The sequence below is a fragment of the Pelobates fuscus genome, chromosome 8, assembly GCF_036172605.1.
Source record: "Pelobates fuscus isolate aPelFus1 chromosome 8, aPelFus1.pri, whole genome shotgun sequence".
NCBI classification, from domain to species: domain Eukaryota; kingdom Metazoa; phylum Chordata; class Amphibia; order Anura; family Pelobatidae; genus Pelobates; species Pelobates fuscus.
Window position 1 is genome coordinate 167610938 of NC_086324.1, and position 19230 is coordinate 167630167.

General features: G+C 41.0%; 1 protein-coding gene across 1 annotated transcript; it reads left to right on the plus strand.

Annotated features, from left to right (window-relative positions):
* The first annotated feature begins 2156 nt into the window (after nucleotides 1-2156).
* MTO1 (mitochondrial tRNA translation optimization 1) lies at nucleotides 2157-18167 on the plus strand. Its single transcript, XM_063430735.1, has 13 exons — nucleotides 2157-2242; nucleotides 5906-6110; nucleotides 6340-6539; nucleotides 7702-7819; nucleotides 7932-8221; nucleotides 8912-9024; nucleotides 9101-9291; nucleotides 9579-9709; nucleotides 10537-10741; nucleotides 11071-11242; nucleotides 11614-11732; nucleotides 15914-16071; nucleotides 17767-18167. The coding sequence occupies exons 1-13, from the start codon at nucleotides 2210-2212 to the stop codon at nucleotides 17899-17901; spliced, it is 2070 nt and encodes a 689-aa protein (XP_063286805.1). The 5' UTR covers nucleotides 2157-2209; the 3' UTR covers nucleotides 17902-18167.
* Nucleotides 18168-19230: the final 1063 nt, after the last annotated feature.

Genomic DNA, 19230 nt, shown 5'->3' on the forward strand with positions numbered 1-19230 from the left:
TTAGATAAAAAAAAAAATGTTAAAAAAAAAGTAACCAAAAAAAAAAAAAAGCAGGAGAAAGAACCATCAATTCTTTCTGTGAAATACAAAAAATGTAATGTTTAACAAGATTAAAAAACACTTAACTAAATCTGTGGCGTGTGTATCTCCTTATTCCTAGGGGTCTATGTGTGTGTATATATAAATATATGGACTTATTTAGTTATATTTCAGAATCTGTGAAACATTGTATGACGATTACAAACATGCAACCCTTTCTACAGGACACATGTTAAATACTTGTATACAGAGTTTTTTTAGGACATCCTCTTCCTTCTCCAAAATACTCTATTCTCTTCTTTTCCTAAATTCTATCAGTCATCCATTAAAGTTCTACTCAAACTCTTTTTATTTATCAAAGCTCATGAGGAGTTTAAGTGGGTTACTAAGGCAGTTTAGGAGCAATGTTGTACACATTGTCTGCATATCTATGGCAATCTCCAGGGTATTTACACCATGGCCTGTGATTAGGGCTTTATGTCATACTTATAAAGCATTATTTTTTTTCCCTCCTACTAAATATTGCAGAAGGATATCAATATCTGATTGTATATCCTTCTGCAATACTAAATATTGCAGAAGGATATACAATCAGTTCTACTTCACCTTACATAAAATACTAGCACTATCTAAAGCACAATAGTCACGTTGGAAGGGGAATAAAATATATATATATATATATATATATATATATATATATATATATTATTCCCCTTCCAACGTGACTATTGTGCTTTAGATAGTGCTAGTATTTTATGTAAGGTGAAGTAGAACTGATTGTATTGAGTGAATTACACACTTTTATACCAGGGTCCACAGGAGAACAATGAACATTGGGACATACTTGCAATCTAGGTGTCTGTACCTGACCAGGTAATTTAATAAGCGACCAGACACCCTGGCGCCTAACAACAATTTCACAATAAAATTGGGGCTCCCGTGCCCAAACTTGTGGCCTGCCCAGACAGCTCTCCTAGAGCGTCCATTCGGTCTTAAAACCGTGCTCGGATCGGAGACGTCTGGCCTAAATTGTCTGGATGTTAAGTTTTTTGACCAGGCTGCTAGAATCTTCCTATCTGGTGCAGAGTTCCAGGATGCTGGGTGAAAAGTCACTATTAACGATGGTGCTTTCCGTTTGTACATAGAGCTTCAAGTCCATGGTATTATTTGTTGCTTCCCCACCTCCCCTCCAAAGAGCGCTCTATTTGGTAGTTCAGGGACCGAGAGTGTCCTGGAAATTTTAGATTACGCATAGTGTAACCAACTGTAACATTACACTGCATCTAATGTGCTTGGATTGCAACTGTAATGCATGGAACACGCCACACACCATAACTACTATAGCACTCTCACTGCCTTTAGCCTCACCTCAAGGAGTGCTGGAACCTCCCATGTGGAACTTCCATTAGCTAGCCTGAGCTAAACCCTGCACTGGAGGGCCAGCTCATTGGCCGAGTGCACCACCCGATCTATCTCAGCCCATGAGCGAAGCACAGCGCCGCTAGGCCCGCTTCAAGCAGAAAACTACCAGCTCTCCTGGAGGAGGTGGCCTATGCCTGGTGGTAGACAAAACCCTATGCAAACAGCTTGATTATTTACTCTGGGAGGGCACAAGGGCAATCCCGGCACCATAACGACTGTAGTGGAGTGATCCGTTAATCTGGCACTCTGCTGCTGCAGTAGTTATTGTGCCAGGAGTCCCAGGGCTCCATCAAATGGTAAGAAGAGAAGCCGCTTTTGGTTTGACACCTTACTGAGTCAAACCAAAGGCGCCTAGGGGACTGCGGGCACCATAACCAGTACAGTGCACCATAGTGGTTAGTGAGTGCAGACTGCCCATTTGCAATGCTCTCACCTGGCAGTGAGGGAGAATATAAAAGACAAAAAGACATAGAATAAACATTTATTTACCATAATGGGAACTGTTGGGAAGAACATAAAGCCTCAAACACATACTTCTAACAACAACTCCCACCATGCTGAGCCACAGCCACTGTCTGGGTGTGGTGGGTAGAGGTTAATCTGGTGGTACTGTGGGGTAAATAGAACCTCCCATTATGAGCACCCCCAGACTCAGTCCTCCAGAGCAGAAGAGAAAGCTCTCTGGGGTCTAGAGCGCCTCCTCTCAGCACAGTCTGAGAACACAGGGATTGATCACGTGGTCACAAAGATGGCGGCGCCCATAGCTGAACACGGGGGCAAGGTAAGTATAAACACACACACCTACCGAGACAGGCTGTATAACATTATATCTGAGGTAGCCTGGCCAGACAGCTAATAACACAGTGATGGGAGGACTGGATTTCATTCCTTGTGTCCCTTAGTGGGAGACAGGCTGTATAACATTATATCTGAGGTAGCCTGGCCAGACAGCTAATAACACAGTGATGGGAGGACTGGATTTCATTCCTTGTGTCCCTTAGTGGGAGACAGGCTGTATAACATTATATCTGAGGTAGTCTGGCCAGACAGCTAATAACACAGTGATGGTGGAGGACTGGATTTCATTCCTTGTGTCCCTTAGTGGGAGACAGGCTGTATAACATTATATCTGAGGTAGCCTGGCCAGACAGCTAATAACACAGTGATGGGAGGACTGGATTTCATTCCTTGTGTCCCTTAGTGGGAGACAGGCTGTATAACATTATATCTGAGGTAGTCTGGCCAGACAGCTAATAACACAGTGATGGTGGAGGACTGGATTTCACTCCTTGTGTCCCTTAGTGGGAGACAGGCTGTATAACATTATATCTGAGGTAGTCTGGCCAGACAGCTAATAACACAGTGATGGGAGGACTGGATTTCATTCCTTGTGTCCCTTAGTGGGAGACAGGCTGTATAACATTATATCTGAGGTAGCCTGGCCAGACAGCTAATAACACAGTGATGGGAGGACTGGATTTCAATCCTTGTGTCCCTTAGTGGGAGACAGGCTGTATAACATTATATCTGAGGTAGTCTGGCCAGACAGCTAATAACACAGTGATGGTGGAGGACTGGATTTCATTCCTTGTGTCCCTTAGTGGGAGACAGGCTGTATAACATTATATCTGAGGTAGTCTGGCCAGACAGCTAATAACACAGTGATGGGAGGACTGGATTTCACTCCTTGTGTCCCTTAGTGGGAGACAGGCTGTATAACATTATATCTGAGGTAGCCTGGCCAGACAGCTAATAACACAGTGATGGGAGGACTGGATTTCACTCCTTGTGTCCCTTAGTGGGAGACAGGCTGTATAACATTATATCTGAGGTAGCCTGGCCAGACAGCTAATAACACAGTGATGGGAGGACTGGATTTCATTCCTTGTGTCCGTTAGTGGGAGACAGACTGTATAACATTATATCTGAGGTAGCCTGGCCAGACAGCTAATAACACAGTGATGGGAGGACTGGATTTCATTCCTTGTGTCCCTTAGTGGGAGACAGGCTGTATAACATTATATCTGAGGTAGCCTGGCCAGACAGCTAATAACACAGTGATGGGAGGACTGGATTTCACTCCTTGTGTCCCTTAGTGGGAGACAGGCTGTATAACATTATATCTGAGGTAGTCTGGCCAGACAGCTAATAACACAGTGATGGGAGGACTGGATTTCACTCCTTGTGTCCCTTAGTGGGAGACAGGCTGTATAACATTATATCTGAGGTAGCCTGGCCAGACAGCTAATAACACAGTGATGGGAGGACTGGATTTAATTCCTTGTGTCCCTTAGTGGGAGACAGGCTGTATAACATTATATCTGAGGTAGCCTGGCCAGACAGCTAATAACACAGTGATGGGAGGACTGGATTTCACTCCTTGTGTCCCTTAGTGGGAGACAGGCTGTATAACATATCTGAGGTAGCCTGGCCAGACAGCTAATAACACAGTGATGGGAGGACTGGATTTCACTCCTTGTGTCCCTTAGTGGGAGACAGGCTGTATAACATTATATCTGAGGTAGCCTGGCCAGACAGCTAATAACACAGTGATGGGAGGACTGGATTTCATTCCTTGTGTCCGTTAGTGGGAGACAGACTGTATAACATTATATCTGAGGTAGCCTGGCCAGACAGCTAATATCACAGTGATGGTGGAGGACTGGATTTCACTCCTTGTGTCCCTTAGTGGGAGACAGACTGTATAACATTATATCTGAGGTAGTCTGGCCAGACAGCTAATAACACAGTGATGGGAGGACTGGATTTCACTCCTTGTGTCCCTTAGTGGGAGACAGGCTGTATAACATTATATCTGAGGTAGCCTGGCCAGACAGCTAATAACACAGTGATGGGAGGACTGGATTTCATTCCTTGTGTCCCTTAGTGGGAGACAGGCTGTATAACATATCTGAGGTAGTCTGGCCAGACAGCTAATAACACAGTGATGGGAGGACTGGATTTCACTCCTTGTGTCCCTTAGTGGGAGACAGGCTGTATAACATATCTGAGGTAGTCTGGCCAGACAGCTAATAACACAGTGATGGGAGGACTGGATTTCACTCCTTGTGTCCCTTAGTGGGAGACAGGCTGTATAACATTATATCTGAGGTAGTCTGGCCAGACAGCTAATAACACAGTGATGGGAGGACTGGATTTCATTCCTTGTGTCCCTTAGTGGGAGACAGGCTGTATAACATTATATCTGAGGTAGCCTGGCCAGACAGCTAATAACACAGTGATGGGAGGACTGGATTTCATTCCTTGTGTCCCTTAGTGGGAGACAGGCTGTATAACATATCTGAGGTAGTCTGGCCAGACAGCTAATAACACAGTGATGGGAGGACTGGATTTCACTCCTTGTGTCCCTTAGTGGGAGACAGGCTGTATAACATTATATCTGAGGTAGCCTGGCCAGACAGCTAATAACACAGTGATGGGAGGACTGGATTTCACTCCTTGTGTCCCTTAGTGGGAGACAGGCTGTATAACATTATATCTGAGGTAGCCTGGCCAGACGGCTAATAACACAGTGATAGGAGGACTGGACTTCATTTCTTGTGTCTTTTAATGGGAGACATGCTCCTATGACAGCGAATCTCTGCTAACTGATTATAAAAGACACAGTGACAGCCAAATGAGATCAACCCAGTTCAGGACAGCTACAAAGCAAGCTTGTGAACACGTTCCCTCTTTACAAGCTTTCTGGATCCGTTACACAAGATGGTTAATTAAACTCTCCCAGACATGAAAAACCCATACTGGCTGTCTGTGCTGTTCCGGCTGAGAATGATGGGAGTAGTAGGTCACAGCTAGCGGGCTGTATGCTTTCCAAGGAATTCCAGAATAGGCAAATTAGACAAGTTATCTAAAGCTGCAACTTCTACAGCCCAGCCATATTTAGTTATGATTCAAAATTCTCAGACAGGGCTTAACTCAGGAGAGCCAACATAAAGTATTGCTAAGGAGCTTCTGTCATATTTCAAAAGTATTGGAGTGTTCAGACCCCCCTGGAGGGCACTACAGGCACCATAAGCAAACAAGACCAACCGGGTATTCAAAGGGAACATGTGAAAAAAATAAAATAAAATGATGAGGGTTGCCAGTACAGTACCCCAGTATGAAACTGCTGATTATTTAATGGTGAAAATAAATACAAAGTCCCAGCTGAAAGCTCTTTTTTGTTTTTTCTTACACGCTTTGTGTGAAGAAATTCCCCAAATGTTCCAGCTTAGGGAATAACCTAGAAACTCTCAAAGGGAACACTAGTGTCTATATATTTCAATCATCAATAAACAGACACAACTGATCACAAATGATCATTAATGGTTTAATGTAGCTTTTCAATGAATTATACCGTAGATCTACATCAACACATGCAATACAGTGGATCTGCATTTCAATCATAATAATTTGCAAGTCTGTTTTGTTTTTGTCTTTGTAGAGAATCCTACATCATGGTATCCGCTGTTCCTTTTCCCGAGTGCAATCTTGCAGACGCTGCTTCTCTACTGTACCCAGCAATGAGGAAGCTCCACGCTACAATGTTGTGGTGGTTGGAGGAGGGCATGCTGGTACGGAGGCTGCAGCCGCAGCAGCGCGGACCGGTGCCAAAACATTACTAGTCACACACAAGATTGAAACAATAGGTAATTCGGTGTTACTGTTACATTCTAAACGTATATCCTTCATCACTTCATTTAGCAGCCAGTACATCTATAGTCCACTAAGCTAAAGAGCCAAAATACAGCCGTTTCTGACATGTGCCATCATACCACCTTTGACCATCTCTATTTCTTTATAAGCTGACCTTTTATGCAAGTGCCCTCCTATTAGCGTTTTACCTTTTCCTTTATGTACCTGTTTGTGTTCACTCAGGTCAGATGTCCTGTAATCCATCTTTTGGGGGCATTGGGAAGGGACACCTCATAAGGGAGGTGGATGCTCTGGATGGTGTTTGTGGAAGAATTTGTGACCTTTCTGGAATTCACTACAAGGTCTTAAACAGGTGTAAGGGACCTGCAGTATGGGGGCTGCGGGCTCAGATTGATAGGACGATGTACAGTCAAAAAATGCAGGTGAGTAATCTGAAATTTGAGACCTAAGCAGATCTAATGTAAGCTCTATGAGTCCATGTTATGGAAATACATGATGGTTATAATTTCTATGACCTTTGCATTCATGGTTTCCCCACAGTCTTGATGAAAGGACAGAACTCATAATATAATGATACAACTGTTATGCTCTCTACGTATTAGTAGACAAACTCCCATCTCCCTCAGATGTCTGTATGTACAAACAAAAACCAATCAAAAATACGTTACTTGTACAGTGTCCAAACCTAAGTGTATGCTTCAAAATCATTTTATTTCCACTAAAAATTTCACCAGGACTGAAAACTGTTAAGTCCTATACTACTGGCCATGCCAGGAAAAACTACTCTTCATTGCTAATCTGTAGGGTCCCTGGCACACTAACGGTGCTGGATTTTCACTCCCCAGTAGTTGGTGGACAAGTAGAAGTTTTGAGCCCTGCATTGTACGAAGATAATGTGTACGTTTTCAGGCGAACACAGAGGGCAAAAATGTTACGCTTCTTCTGGTTTCTATTCATTCCAGGGAGGGATGAAGGCTGTAAAACACATATAATAATATACACGTTATTTCAAACATCATGATCACTTCAGTGTTTCAAAGTGGTCATGGTGCCTGGAGACTGTATGTGCAGCATTTCACAATAAAAAGCTGCACGTACTGAGTTTAACCCCTTTGCTGTAGTATGTGTAACTTAATCTCCGGCAGTGTCATTGGGGCATCACTAAGCAGGCCGGAGCTAGAGCTCTAGGCTGGGCAATATCAATTTTGCATTCATTGACTGATCGCGATCAGCTAACTCTCTCAGCCAGTGAATAATTGGCATCCAGTTTCTGCAGTTCTGCAGAATCTGGACCTTGTAAACCTGCCTACAGAGAAGACCCGGAACCTGACGGGATATGGGTAAGAAGGCAAACCATTGCAAAACATTTTGCTCACTTACTGAGGAACAGCGCCAGAGTACTCCTACCATCACAACCACTGCAGCGATCTGTAGAAGTGATGATGGTTGGAATAACCTATTAATGCATTTTGAGACAGTCCTACGGGAAAATCTTGTAAGTGGGAGTTTATATCTGAATCTTGTAAATATTTAGTACAATATGACAATGGGAATTTAGATTTTTTTTTTTCCTCATTGGTCCAGGAAGAAATTCTGAATACGCCAGGTTTAACTGTGAGAGAGGGATCAGTGGAAGATCTTTTATTGAAACCTCCAGATCCGAATTTACCAGGCAAATGCCAGGTTAATGGAGTCCTACTTGGTATGTCTTATTTTTCCTTATAAAAGTGGTGCCACGTTCCCATTCTGTATTCTGTAACCTTCTGTCTAGGAATCACAAGTCATATTATTTTCTTTTTTTTTTTTTATCATAGATGATGACAGTCAGGTATTGGCGAGCAGCGTGGTGCTCACAAATGGCACATTCCTTCGTGGGACAGTTAAAATAGGCACGGAGACACTGCCTGCGGGGCGTTGGGGGGAGAAGCCCTCAGTTGGCCTGGCACAGACATTGGAACGTTTGGGGTTCACAGTTGGCAGGCTGAAGACTGGAACCCCACCTCGCATTGCTAAAGACTCTGTGGATTTTAGTGTTTTAGAAAGGCATGATGCTGATAACCCACCAGTACCATTCAGCTTTATGAATGAGAATGTCTGGATCAAGGTATAGTGAATATTTCATATTAATATATTGTTGCAGCATGCAGTTTGAGAATGTTCAGGGTAATTGGTTACTGTTATTAAATCCTTAGAATGAAAAGAGAGAATAGAAATCATGAGGGTAGTGGGATAATCAGGGTAGCAGAAAATATTTTTGGGGATGGAGATAAAGGGCAACCATCACGAGTTAAATTGTTCGGCTAGTGAGGAAGTTATCACGCCCTGGTTAGATTGAGCTGACAGTTATGTGAATGAGAGGCATGATTATTATTATTGCCATTTATATAGCGCCAACAGATTCTGTAGCGCTTTACCATAATATATGATGCACGCAATTGCAGAGATTTGAATAAGGAAAGGTGAGATTGTGTGGACAGAGGATCAATAAATATCTTCAGATACTGGGTAGGTGATGGCTACCTGGGTTTGAAACATTATAAATGGCAGTAAACAGTTAATTCTTGCAGTGTACAATGTTTAGCCCATGTGGCTGCTATCCCGTGCTCACGTGTAGTATTCTGTGAAGCTACTTCATTCAATCAGCAGACAGACATGTAGTGGTATGCTTACTCTCTGTCTGTCTGTGTTTTCTCTTCTTTGGAGTGTCCCTTTATTGCCATTTTATTCGACACCAATCTCCCTTATCCCTTTAAGTATGTATATAAAGGTGCTGTTTCACATTGTGTACTCACAGCCTGACCAGCAGCTTCCATGTCATATGACTCGCACAACAGCTGGCGTGGAGCAGATAATCCGGGAAAACCTTCATCTGAGCAACCATGTCAAGGAGACCACTGCTGGACCCAGGTGATGGATGCCAGCTCATGCCTGCCATCGGATTGCTTAGTCTTGCATGTTTTGTGCTAATTTGCTGTTTCTGTAGGTATTGCCCCTCCATCGAATCCAAGATTTTACGGTTCCCAGGCAGGTTTCACCAGGTCTGGCTGGAGCCAGAGGGGCTTGATTCGGATGTGATTTACCCTCAGGGGCTGTCGGTGACCATACCGGCTGAAGCTCAAGAGAGACTCTTGCGGGAGATCCCAGGGCTACAAAACGTACAGATGCTGAGGCCAGGTACTTATTCCCAAAGGTTATAAAGTCTCACTAGAGAGACCATAGGACTAATATCCGGGGTAGGTAACCTAACCTTTAGGTAATAACCTCTTAATCTAACTTCGGCAACCTGGCTGGTTTTGTAGTCCATTAATTATTTCATCTCTAAATAGGCCCAATAGAAGGCTTGACAAAGTCTTCTTTCTACTGAACTAATTACAAATCGGTCTACTTATGTTGCTGTCTTTTGAAGAATAAAGTGTTTTTTTGTGACAGTTTAACTATTAACTGTCGTCCTTCCTGATCAGGTTATGGGGTACAGTACGATTTTCTAGACCCTCGTCAGCTCCGAACGTCGTTGGAAACTTTCATGGTCCAAGGTCTGTTCTTGGCTGGACAGATCAATGGCACAACTGGATATGAGGAGGCAGCTGCTCAGGTACATTGCATGTGTTTGTTTAAAGGGACACTCTAAGCAATATAACCACAAAAGTGGTTATCTCCTCTACAGTGCTTTAACGCTATCCTCTGGTTTATTATCAAACTGTTTAGGAAAAGTTTTATATAGGACACAGCACTTCTTGGCACCCAGGGATTACCTGTAACTTTGAGGCATTGATAATGTGGAATTGACACGTCTGCATTATCATTCTGTTTAGTCACACCTGGACATCGGCTGAAAGCTGTGGGCTAAGTCTTCCCCAATAATCTCAGCCAATCAGTGTTATCCAGGTTGTAAAAACTGACATAGATAATGTGGAAGGTGTCCCACAATATTAATCTGTCTAAGCACGGTCCCTGATCTTTGAGAAGAGCCTTGGTTTTATCAAATCATTTTGAAATGGTTTAAAACAGTAAGGTATGTGAATTGTGGTGATGTCATGCAGTTTACAGGATCCTGTTATATTACACTTTTCTGTAAGTTTGTCGTGCCTGCAATATCCCTCAAAGAACTTAATCATGGAAGAAGAAAAAAACAACAACTTCAAAACAAATATGCAATATTCTTGGCCATTTTGAACAAACTCGCCAGTAACACTCATTGAATCTCTCAGATGAACAGGAACACAAAGAATGTAGGTTATTAGGTTATTAAGTGGTGTTTATATCTGTCTGACATATCAACATGTGTTGATAGTTCTGTTGTCTCCCTCACTGGTAGATTCTGTTTCCCTCTTCTTTTAGATGTGGTGTAAAATAACAGCAGTTTAGGGGATGGAGAATCAAGTTACCACCGAGATGCCATAACAATTTTCTCTATTACAGGGAGTGATTGCTGGAATTAATGCTGCGTTAAAGGTAAAAGGTCGCCCTCCTTTCTCTGTAAGCCGCACGGAAGGTTATATTGGCGTTCTGATTGATGATCTCACTACTCAAGGCACCCGAGAACCATATCGTATGTTCACAAGCCGTGCAGAGTTCCGGATGTCTCTCCGGCCTGACAATGCCGACGCCAGGCTTACCTTAAGAGGTAAGGAGGTGGAAAATGTAACTGTGAATTCTCCTGGATGCTGCTCTGCACTTATTTTAAATGTCATTTTTTTGATGGTTCACTTATCAATTTTCCTGTTATCTTTTTTTTTTTACTTTGTTTTGAAAACATTACCTATTATAGAAACATAGAATGTGACGGCAGATAAGAACCATTCGGCCCATCTAGTCTGCCCAGTTTTCTAAATACTTTCATTAGTTCATTAGTTATGTTTGTATTGTGTCCTGTCTCTTGTGCAGATCTGCAGAATACGTTGGCTCAATTTAAATTCAGTATTTTCTAACAAGCTGTCTTAACCCCCACATCAGCTTATGAAGAAGCAGGGTGCATATCTCAGGACCGTTATAATCGTGCTTGGACCACCCAAAAGATTCTGAGTGAGGGTCTTTCTACACTCTGCTCTCTGCAGCTTTCTTCCTATAAATGGCATCATCTCATTCCCGGATCCCCCATCAGCTATTCAAAAGGATCCATTCTCAGGTAATCTTTTCACCACCACAGTAACCTGTGCTATCTTTTAAATTGAACTTGTTGTCCACAAATACTATCACTATCGGTAAGTATAATTTGAATGTATGCCATGACAGGTATAGATTAAAACCTATATTAATAAAAACATTGCTAGACCGGACACGGCAACTATGCTCAGATATTCCACTCCCTTTCCATAAATAGCAAATGATTACTTTTAAACTCTACATTTGCCGGTGGTGGCTATCACAAAGAAAATTACATAAATGTATTTTATATAAGCACAGGTGGACTCTAAATATCCCCTCCCTGGTGTCGTTGAATATGAGGAAAATGTTTAGTTCCTTAATAGATATCCTGTCATTTTCTCGCTCCTGCAGTGCGGCAGATGTGTTACGATATCAGGCGTTGAACTTGGAAATGATATGCAAGGTTTTCCCTGAAGCCTTAAAGAAATTTGCTGAAAGGCGAGAGATTGCTCAGCGCTTAAAGATTGAAGGTAAGCATTTGTACAATGGATACTGTAATCGAATTGCAAAAAGTGTTTTGTTTTTTTAAAGAAGCAAGATTAGCTAGAATTTTTACATCCATGTTTACAATCAGGTGTTTTGTTTTTTTAAACCTTGTTTACATTTTTCATATTTTCAGTTGTTTTCTTTTTTTTCTTTCACAAATTCAAAACCATTTAGCCCTAAACTAGGAATGTATTGAAAAGTCACACCTAAAATCCATTTAAAATAATAATAATAATACATAAAAGGTAAAATAGAGTATAATTTGGAACTGATGATACTAGATGTCAGATTCAGTAATTGGATCTATTTAAGCCTCTAGCTGCTGTCTGTCTGACAGTGACTAGTAGGAGTGAAAATTGCAAAATGTAAGTAGTGCAATTTCTTTAAAATAAAAAAAAAAGGTTAATTTTCAGGGCTGCAGCGGCTGAATCCAAACCTTGTCAATAAGATGAAGAGACTTTCCATGTGATCTGGGTTATGCATACAACTTGAACCCAACTGCATTACCTGATCTATTAATCCGGCATTTTAATATTCAGTTACTAACCGAATGCTGAGTTTTCACACAAAAAAAAGCAAAACAAAATATACTAATCTGTACTCCCCTGTAAGCTGAGCAATAGGTGCAGGATCCAAGAAAACCCACCCTGCAATAGTAAATAAGTAATAAAGAAGGAATCCGCACACAGAATACAGAAATGTTTTATTGCTGTAAAACATTTAGAGAAAAAAGGATTCTATAATATGTGTAATGGGCAAAGGGTAACAATGCAGGCAAATAAAATAGTAAAAAAAAAAAAAAAAAGATGAGCGTACACATAGCTGACAAACAAGCTCAAAGTATAATCATACAAACAGTGCAGAGCGTAACAATGTAAATATCCTGACACATGGGATATACGAGTGTAAGTGGAAAGAAATTGACATGTACTGTTGACTGCTAGTTGTTACGCTACTAGGGGTGATTTGGATTGGAACTCAACTGCAGCTTGTAATCTCCCTAATTACAATAGTGAAGAAATGGAGAATCCTTATCTATCAATACTGTAGCTTTAAGAAAAGAGAGAATCACTGGTAACTTGATTCAACCGAAGTTTTAATAAGTGTTAAACTTAAATGAATTGCATTTAGGCAATAATCCAATAAGAAGAAGTGCAAGTAATCAGCACCATAAAGTTTATTATTAAGTATTTCTTCAGAGATGCATTAAGTAACATTCGTTCACGAGAATAATCTTCAATAGGAACAATAATCAAGTAGCTGAGAATATTTGCAAAGCAAGAACAGTTCATAGTGATTAAGCATGATGGGAGTTGTCCTTCATGAGATTAGTAACTTGCAGCAATGAAGATTTGAGTAAGCAAGCATTAGTTCATTAATAAATGATATTGCAGACAAATAGCTGAAAGATATACTTAAGGTTAATATGGGTAGTCCTCCAATAGTCCAGACATATTGTTCACTTGTAAAGTAGCAAAGTATCCGTTCTCCAGTAATCCTTTATGGCATGCAGCAATCCTTGCATTTGCTCAAAGGCTGGAACGGCTTGTCTGAGCTTGTGGAGAGGTAAGTCTGGTGGAAGTAGCTCCCAGTAGCTGAGCCTGTGGAGCCTGCGGTCTCGCGGAGACAGCTCACACGTTAGCTCACACAATCAATCACCAAGCCCCCTCTCTCTGGCCCAGTCTCCCTAAATACCGTCAGAGCTGTGTCAGAGGGGGGCGGGGTCCGGCTCCTCACCGCTGAGTGCCGAACCCGGAAGTGTTACTCCATTACACTAGTGTTGTACAGAGGATAGCCTCCTGATTACAACAATATCATAATATCTAAACCTGACCCTAAAATGCTTCAAAATGGTAAAGTGTTAAAAAGGTCCTCTGGGAGATCCTTTCAAAAAATTTAAAAAAATCAGGAAAAGTGTAACAAGTAGCCATTTCAAGAAAAAATAAAAAACAAAATTAAACAAGGAAACAAATCTGCCAAAAATAAAAGGAAGAGGGGGGTGTAAGATAATACTATAACAAAGGCCACTTTTGGCTACATTCCAAGGCCTATAGCCATATAAGCAACAACAAAAAAAGAGGAAGATTAGAGCAGATCTCACCCAATGCACAGCAGTATATTTGTGGAATCCCCTGGTCAAATCCTGTGTGGAGGACAGGGGTATTTCGAATGACCGAAGGCCTTTGGAGGACCAGAGGGTTCTGCACCTTAGTCTCTTGGGTGTTCTTTCCACTTGCTACCAGTAAGCCATGTTTCTGCATGCCTGCTGCCTACTCGTATTTGGCGTTTCAACGTCCCCTTACAACAAACTAACTTTGCTCTAAATCACGGAATACCCCTGCCCTCCACACACAACTCTACCAGAGGAGTCCACAAACTTACTGCTTTGCATTGGGTGAGATCAACCCTATTTTTCTTTTAGTTTGTCCTTATATTTCTGTAGACCTTGGAAAGTAGCCGATATTGTACTTTGTTATAGTATTATAATAGCCCCCTGTTTTTGCATATTTGTTTTTTTTATATTTCTTTTTATTTTATTTTCTTCAAGACTCTACAAAGAGGCTAAGTTTCCAAATGTCTTGACATCTTCTGAAAGGATCTCCCAGAGGACCTTTATTTGACACTTTACTATAAAAACTTTTTTGTTGCATTTTAGGATCATTTTAGGATCAGGTTTAGATATAATGATATTGTATTCAGGAGGCAATCCTCTGAACTGTACATGTCAATTTCCTTTCAGTTATACCTGTACAAGCCTATGTGTCAGGATATTTACATTGTTACGCTCTGCACTGATGATTGCATAATTATACTTTGAGCGTGTTTGTCAGCTTTGTGTACTCTTGTCTATTTAAATTTTTTTGATTCACCTGCATTGTTACCCTGTACCCATTGCACATATTATAGTATCCGTTGTTTCCTCAAACGTTTTGCAGCATTGGAAAAAAACTGAAATATCCTTCATTAGAAATTAAAAATGGATAATTTTTGTATTTTGTGTTCGCTTCCCTTCTTTGTTTCTTCTTTGATTTCTCACACAGCCCTTTTTTCCTATGCCAGGTGGCTGTAGAATAACCTAGATCCTACAGGATGTAACATTTAACTTAACGTTATTATTATTATTCTTAGTCTACTAGGCCTGACAATGATTGTATTAAAGCTATAGCACAATTGTATCCTCCTTCATTACAGTAAAATGATTGGGCATCAGAATGAAGAGCTAAAGTCATACATTCTTGGAGATATGTTCTTTGAAAAAAATAGTCAGATAAGTGAATGTGTTATAGCTGTTTTGCCGTGTGTTGGGGATTTTGCATTGGTGACCTGTGTGCTTGCATGGTGGTACTAGTAAGGAGAGGTAATTTTACTTAACCAAAGCTGTCCCTCTTCGTTGCTACCATCTTCCAGTTAAGTTTGTGGCAAATTAAGTCTAGAGGAGCTATCGCTAATACAAGAGCACAATCCGCAGATGTTTCACTATGTGCAGATGCCATATGGGATCAGTTTTACATGTTGAGAATATATCCGTTCCCATCAGCTGTTGTGAACGATGATTGATGGGGGAATGTAAGACGAGGAAGCTGCCTTTTTTTCCCCTCCACATTTGTTTCCAGAAAAATCCCATTTTATAATATGTTATGTGATTGTACTGGAATTTTTTGTATGATCGTTCAAGCAGAAATGACAACTTCCATAGGGATACACTTGTTTAATGCTTTCCTCAGAGAAGTCTTCTATTGGGCAATTGCCACATTTGATTGGCACATTTGGAACAATTGCTGCAAATGCCCTATTTTCGACAGGAGAAGGAAGGGGGACCTCTGTGACTGGCAACCAAGGCATAAAGGAACACACCAAACGTTAAAACCATATATTGTATATTTTTGATGTTTGAGTTTTACTTTAACGAGAATGAACCTCCGTGCATTAACTGTTCTGAAAACATGGAGATGTTTGCAATTACTGAGGTTTTCGAAAAATACAGTATCAATAATATTTTATAACATGGCAGGTCTGGCCCTTACTGAGAGCAATATTGTAATATCTTGGGGAATCATATTATTGAGATTGCTATTGTTCTAGTATTAAAACTATACTTCACCTTTTGGAAGCCCCGTGTGCTAATGAAGTGCATTAACAGAGCAGCGTTCTTGTATCTGTGTAGCCATGTACGAGTTGCATGTAAAACAGCAGCAGAAAGAGATTGCCGAAGTTCAGAAAGACGAGGCTTTGGTATTGCCGGACGATATTGACTACTTGAACCTTAACTCTATGCTGTCACTTGAAGTTCGAGAGAAGCTGTCACAAAGCCGACCGCAAACGGTAAGAAGTTAATTATGAGGGAGAAAAATTAAAAACTTTAAAAAAAACTTTATTAGTTTGAAATATGTGTTTCTGCCTAAATGTAAAAGAAACTAAACTTACTTGCCTGACACTTTTGTTTTTATCTCTGTTCTTTAGTGTCCAATTTATTTTCAACTATATTTTTGATAACACCATGTTTTTTGTTTTTGATGTTACTCTAAAAGTACCGTATATACTCGAGTATAAGCCGACCCGAATATAAGCCGAGGCCCCTAATTTTATCCCAAAAAACTGGGAAAACTTATTGACTCGAGTATAAGACTAGGGTGGGAAATGCAGCAGCTACTGGTAAATTTCTAAATAAAATTAGATCCTAAAAAAAATATATTAATTGAATATTTATTTACAGTGTGTGTATAATGAGTGCAGTGTGTGCGTATGTGTGTGTGTATGAGTGCAGTGTGTGTGTATGAGTGAAGCGTGTGTGTATGAGTGCAGTGTGTGTATGAGTGCAGTGTGTGTGTGTATGAATGCAGTGTGTGAATGCAGTGTGTGCAGGGCCGGTGCAAGGATATTTGCCGCCGTAGGCAAAAAAACATTTTGCCGCCCCCTCCCCCCCCCCATATGTCCTGACTTCCCCTCCTCCCCCCTCAGTGGTCCTTACCTCCCCACCCCCGTGTTCCTTCACCCCCCCCCCCCCAGTGGTCCTGACTCACCCCTCCCCTAGTGGTCCTTACCCTCCCCTCCCCTAGTGGTCCTTATCCCACCCCCTCCCTCTCATAGTGGTCCTTATCCCACCCCCTCCCTCTCATAGTGGTCCTTATCCCCCCCCTCCCTCCCATAGTGGTCCTTATCCCCCCCCCTCCCTCCCATAGTGGTCCTTATACCCCCCCCCTCCCTCCCATAGTGGTCCTTATACCCCCCCCCTCCCTCCCATAGCGGTCCTTATACCCCCCTCCCTCCCATAGTGGTCCTTATACCCCCCCCCCCCCCTCCCATAGTGGTCCTTATACCCCTTTTTTTGTTATTATTAATTTTTTTTTTATTATTATTATTATTTTTTTATTATTATTTCTTATTTTATTTATATTTTTTTTTTTTCGTCCCCCCTCCCTGCTTGATATATGGCAGGGAGGGGGGCTCTCCTTCCCTGGTGGTCCAGTGGCAGTTCAGTGGGGGGGAGAGGGGGGCTGGCAGAGCTGTACTTACCTGTTCTGCAGCTCCTGTCAGCTCTTTCCTCCTCTGCGCCGTCCGTTCTGCTCTTCTGTCAGCTTACACTGTAAGTCTCGCGAGAGCTGCGGCTCTCGCGAGATTTACACTGGGAGCTGACCGAGGTGCTGACCGGACGGCGCAGAGGAGGAGAGAGCTGACAGGAGCTGCAGAACAGGTAAGTACAGCTCTGCCAGCCCCCCTCTCCCCCCAGTCTGTATTATGGCAATGCAAATTGCCATAATACAGACCTTGACTCGAGTATAAGCCGAGTTGGGGTTTTTCAGCCCAAAAAATGGGCTGAAAAACTCTGCTTATACTCGAGTATATACGGTACTTAAAAATATACCACGTATCCAATAAAATGTATAAAAATGCTATTAATATTAGCTCTAATAATTTAATATATACAATGTATGCACCCCTAATTATGCAGTGAATATATATATTTAATATTTCTGAATGTATATAAATGAATCTCTTAGCTGATTTTTACCTTAACAGATAGGTGCAGCTGCACGTATACCTGGCGTGACACCAGCAGCAATTGTGAATCTTCTACGATATGTGAAAAATGCAGTCCGTGTTCCCAACACGATGAGAGGGGCAGAGGAATTTACAACATGCAACCAAAAATGAACCTTTATTTAGAAAGCAAAGCAACCCACGGACAATGCTCCCCAATAACTGTCTGTTACAAGCACATGGCGTGACGCTGGGCTAATTAGTGCAATACCTTGCAATGTCTTGTTTTCTCTATCATTTTAAAACTGGGAACTATTGGACTGCAATCAAGAAAGTATCGATAAGCCATAGCACAGACCACATATGTAGCACTTAAGTTAATAAAACAGGTAGACATGCCGTGTTTTCCCTGTTCTAGAGGACTTTAATAAAAAGTACTTGCCCAGATCCTCTAATCAGGGGCTACCAAAGTAGAACATGTTCCTTCCTTTTACATTTAGACATGAAGCCAAAAAGTCTATTGCAAAAACAAAAAGGAAATTGATTTGTTTTGTTAAAAGCATACAACATGGTTAGAAATACACAAAGAAATAAAATACAGTAATCGAATAAATAAAACAGTGTTGCTACAATCACCAGTGTTAAGTCCCCCAACAACAATAATAAATAATAAGGAAATAAAGTGAGAAGGTAAGAGCAAGCACATAAAATGGTAAAATACTACCACTGCAGGATCTTGAATGATAAACAATAGCTGTTAAATATCTGCAATAAAACATATAGTACAAATCATAGCGTAATATGTTACAGAATACAGCATTTGAAAGTACCAATTGATCAAACTCATATGTTGCTGAGCCTATGACTTGCAGGCTCAGACTTTCAAGGCTCTTCAATATATGTAATCTCCAGATTGTTGCTTACTCCCAAGAACGTAACTTCCAAACTTGAATAAGTGTAAAAAAAACTATTTATTGGGCACACAGTGCAAAAAATAAAACCGCAAGATAAAATAAATAGCACAACGTGTTTCGACTCTTAGATGAGTCTTTATCAAGTGCATATTCCCGGGTTTATTTGTGTCTTCTTTTTATATCCGGATTCAGCTTTTTCACGCTTGTATTTTGAATTCATTCTGGGTTCATTAGGTCATATGACGTCATTTCTATTTTCCATATTCCAACGGTCGGTGTAATGGCGTTACTTCTGACGTCATCACGTCATGACGTTGTTAAGAGTCCTCTGAGATGTATAAAGTCCATCTTTAGTACTGGTAAAGGGTAGGAAAGTTCAAAATCGTTTTAATAGCTGGAGGAAAATACAGAAAAGTCTGTAATTACTATCAACGAAGGCATATTTATATATACATAACAATATTAGTATAATTAGATAAGTCAACATGGACAATAAAAGAAAAACACTTTTACAGTATAATATCTCAAATTTGAAAAAGGAAGGAAATCAAACGGATATGAAATATCTTAATCTTAATAAAATATCTAT

Excerpts from the sequence above, each read along its gene's own strand:
- MTO1 (XM_063430735.1), top strand. The coding sequence starts at position 2,210 with ATGGCGGCGCCCATAGCTGAACACGGGGGCAAG. Across the intron at positions 8,222-8,911 it reads ATGAGAATGTCTGGATCAAG|CCTGACCAGCAGCTTCCATG; the intron begins GTATAGTGAATA and ends GTGTACTCACAG. Across the intron at positions 11,733-15,913 it reads TCAGCGCTTAAAGATTGAAG|CCATGTACGAGTTGCATGTA; the intron begins GTAAGCATTTGT and ends GTATCTGTGTAG.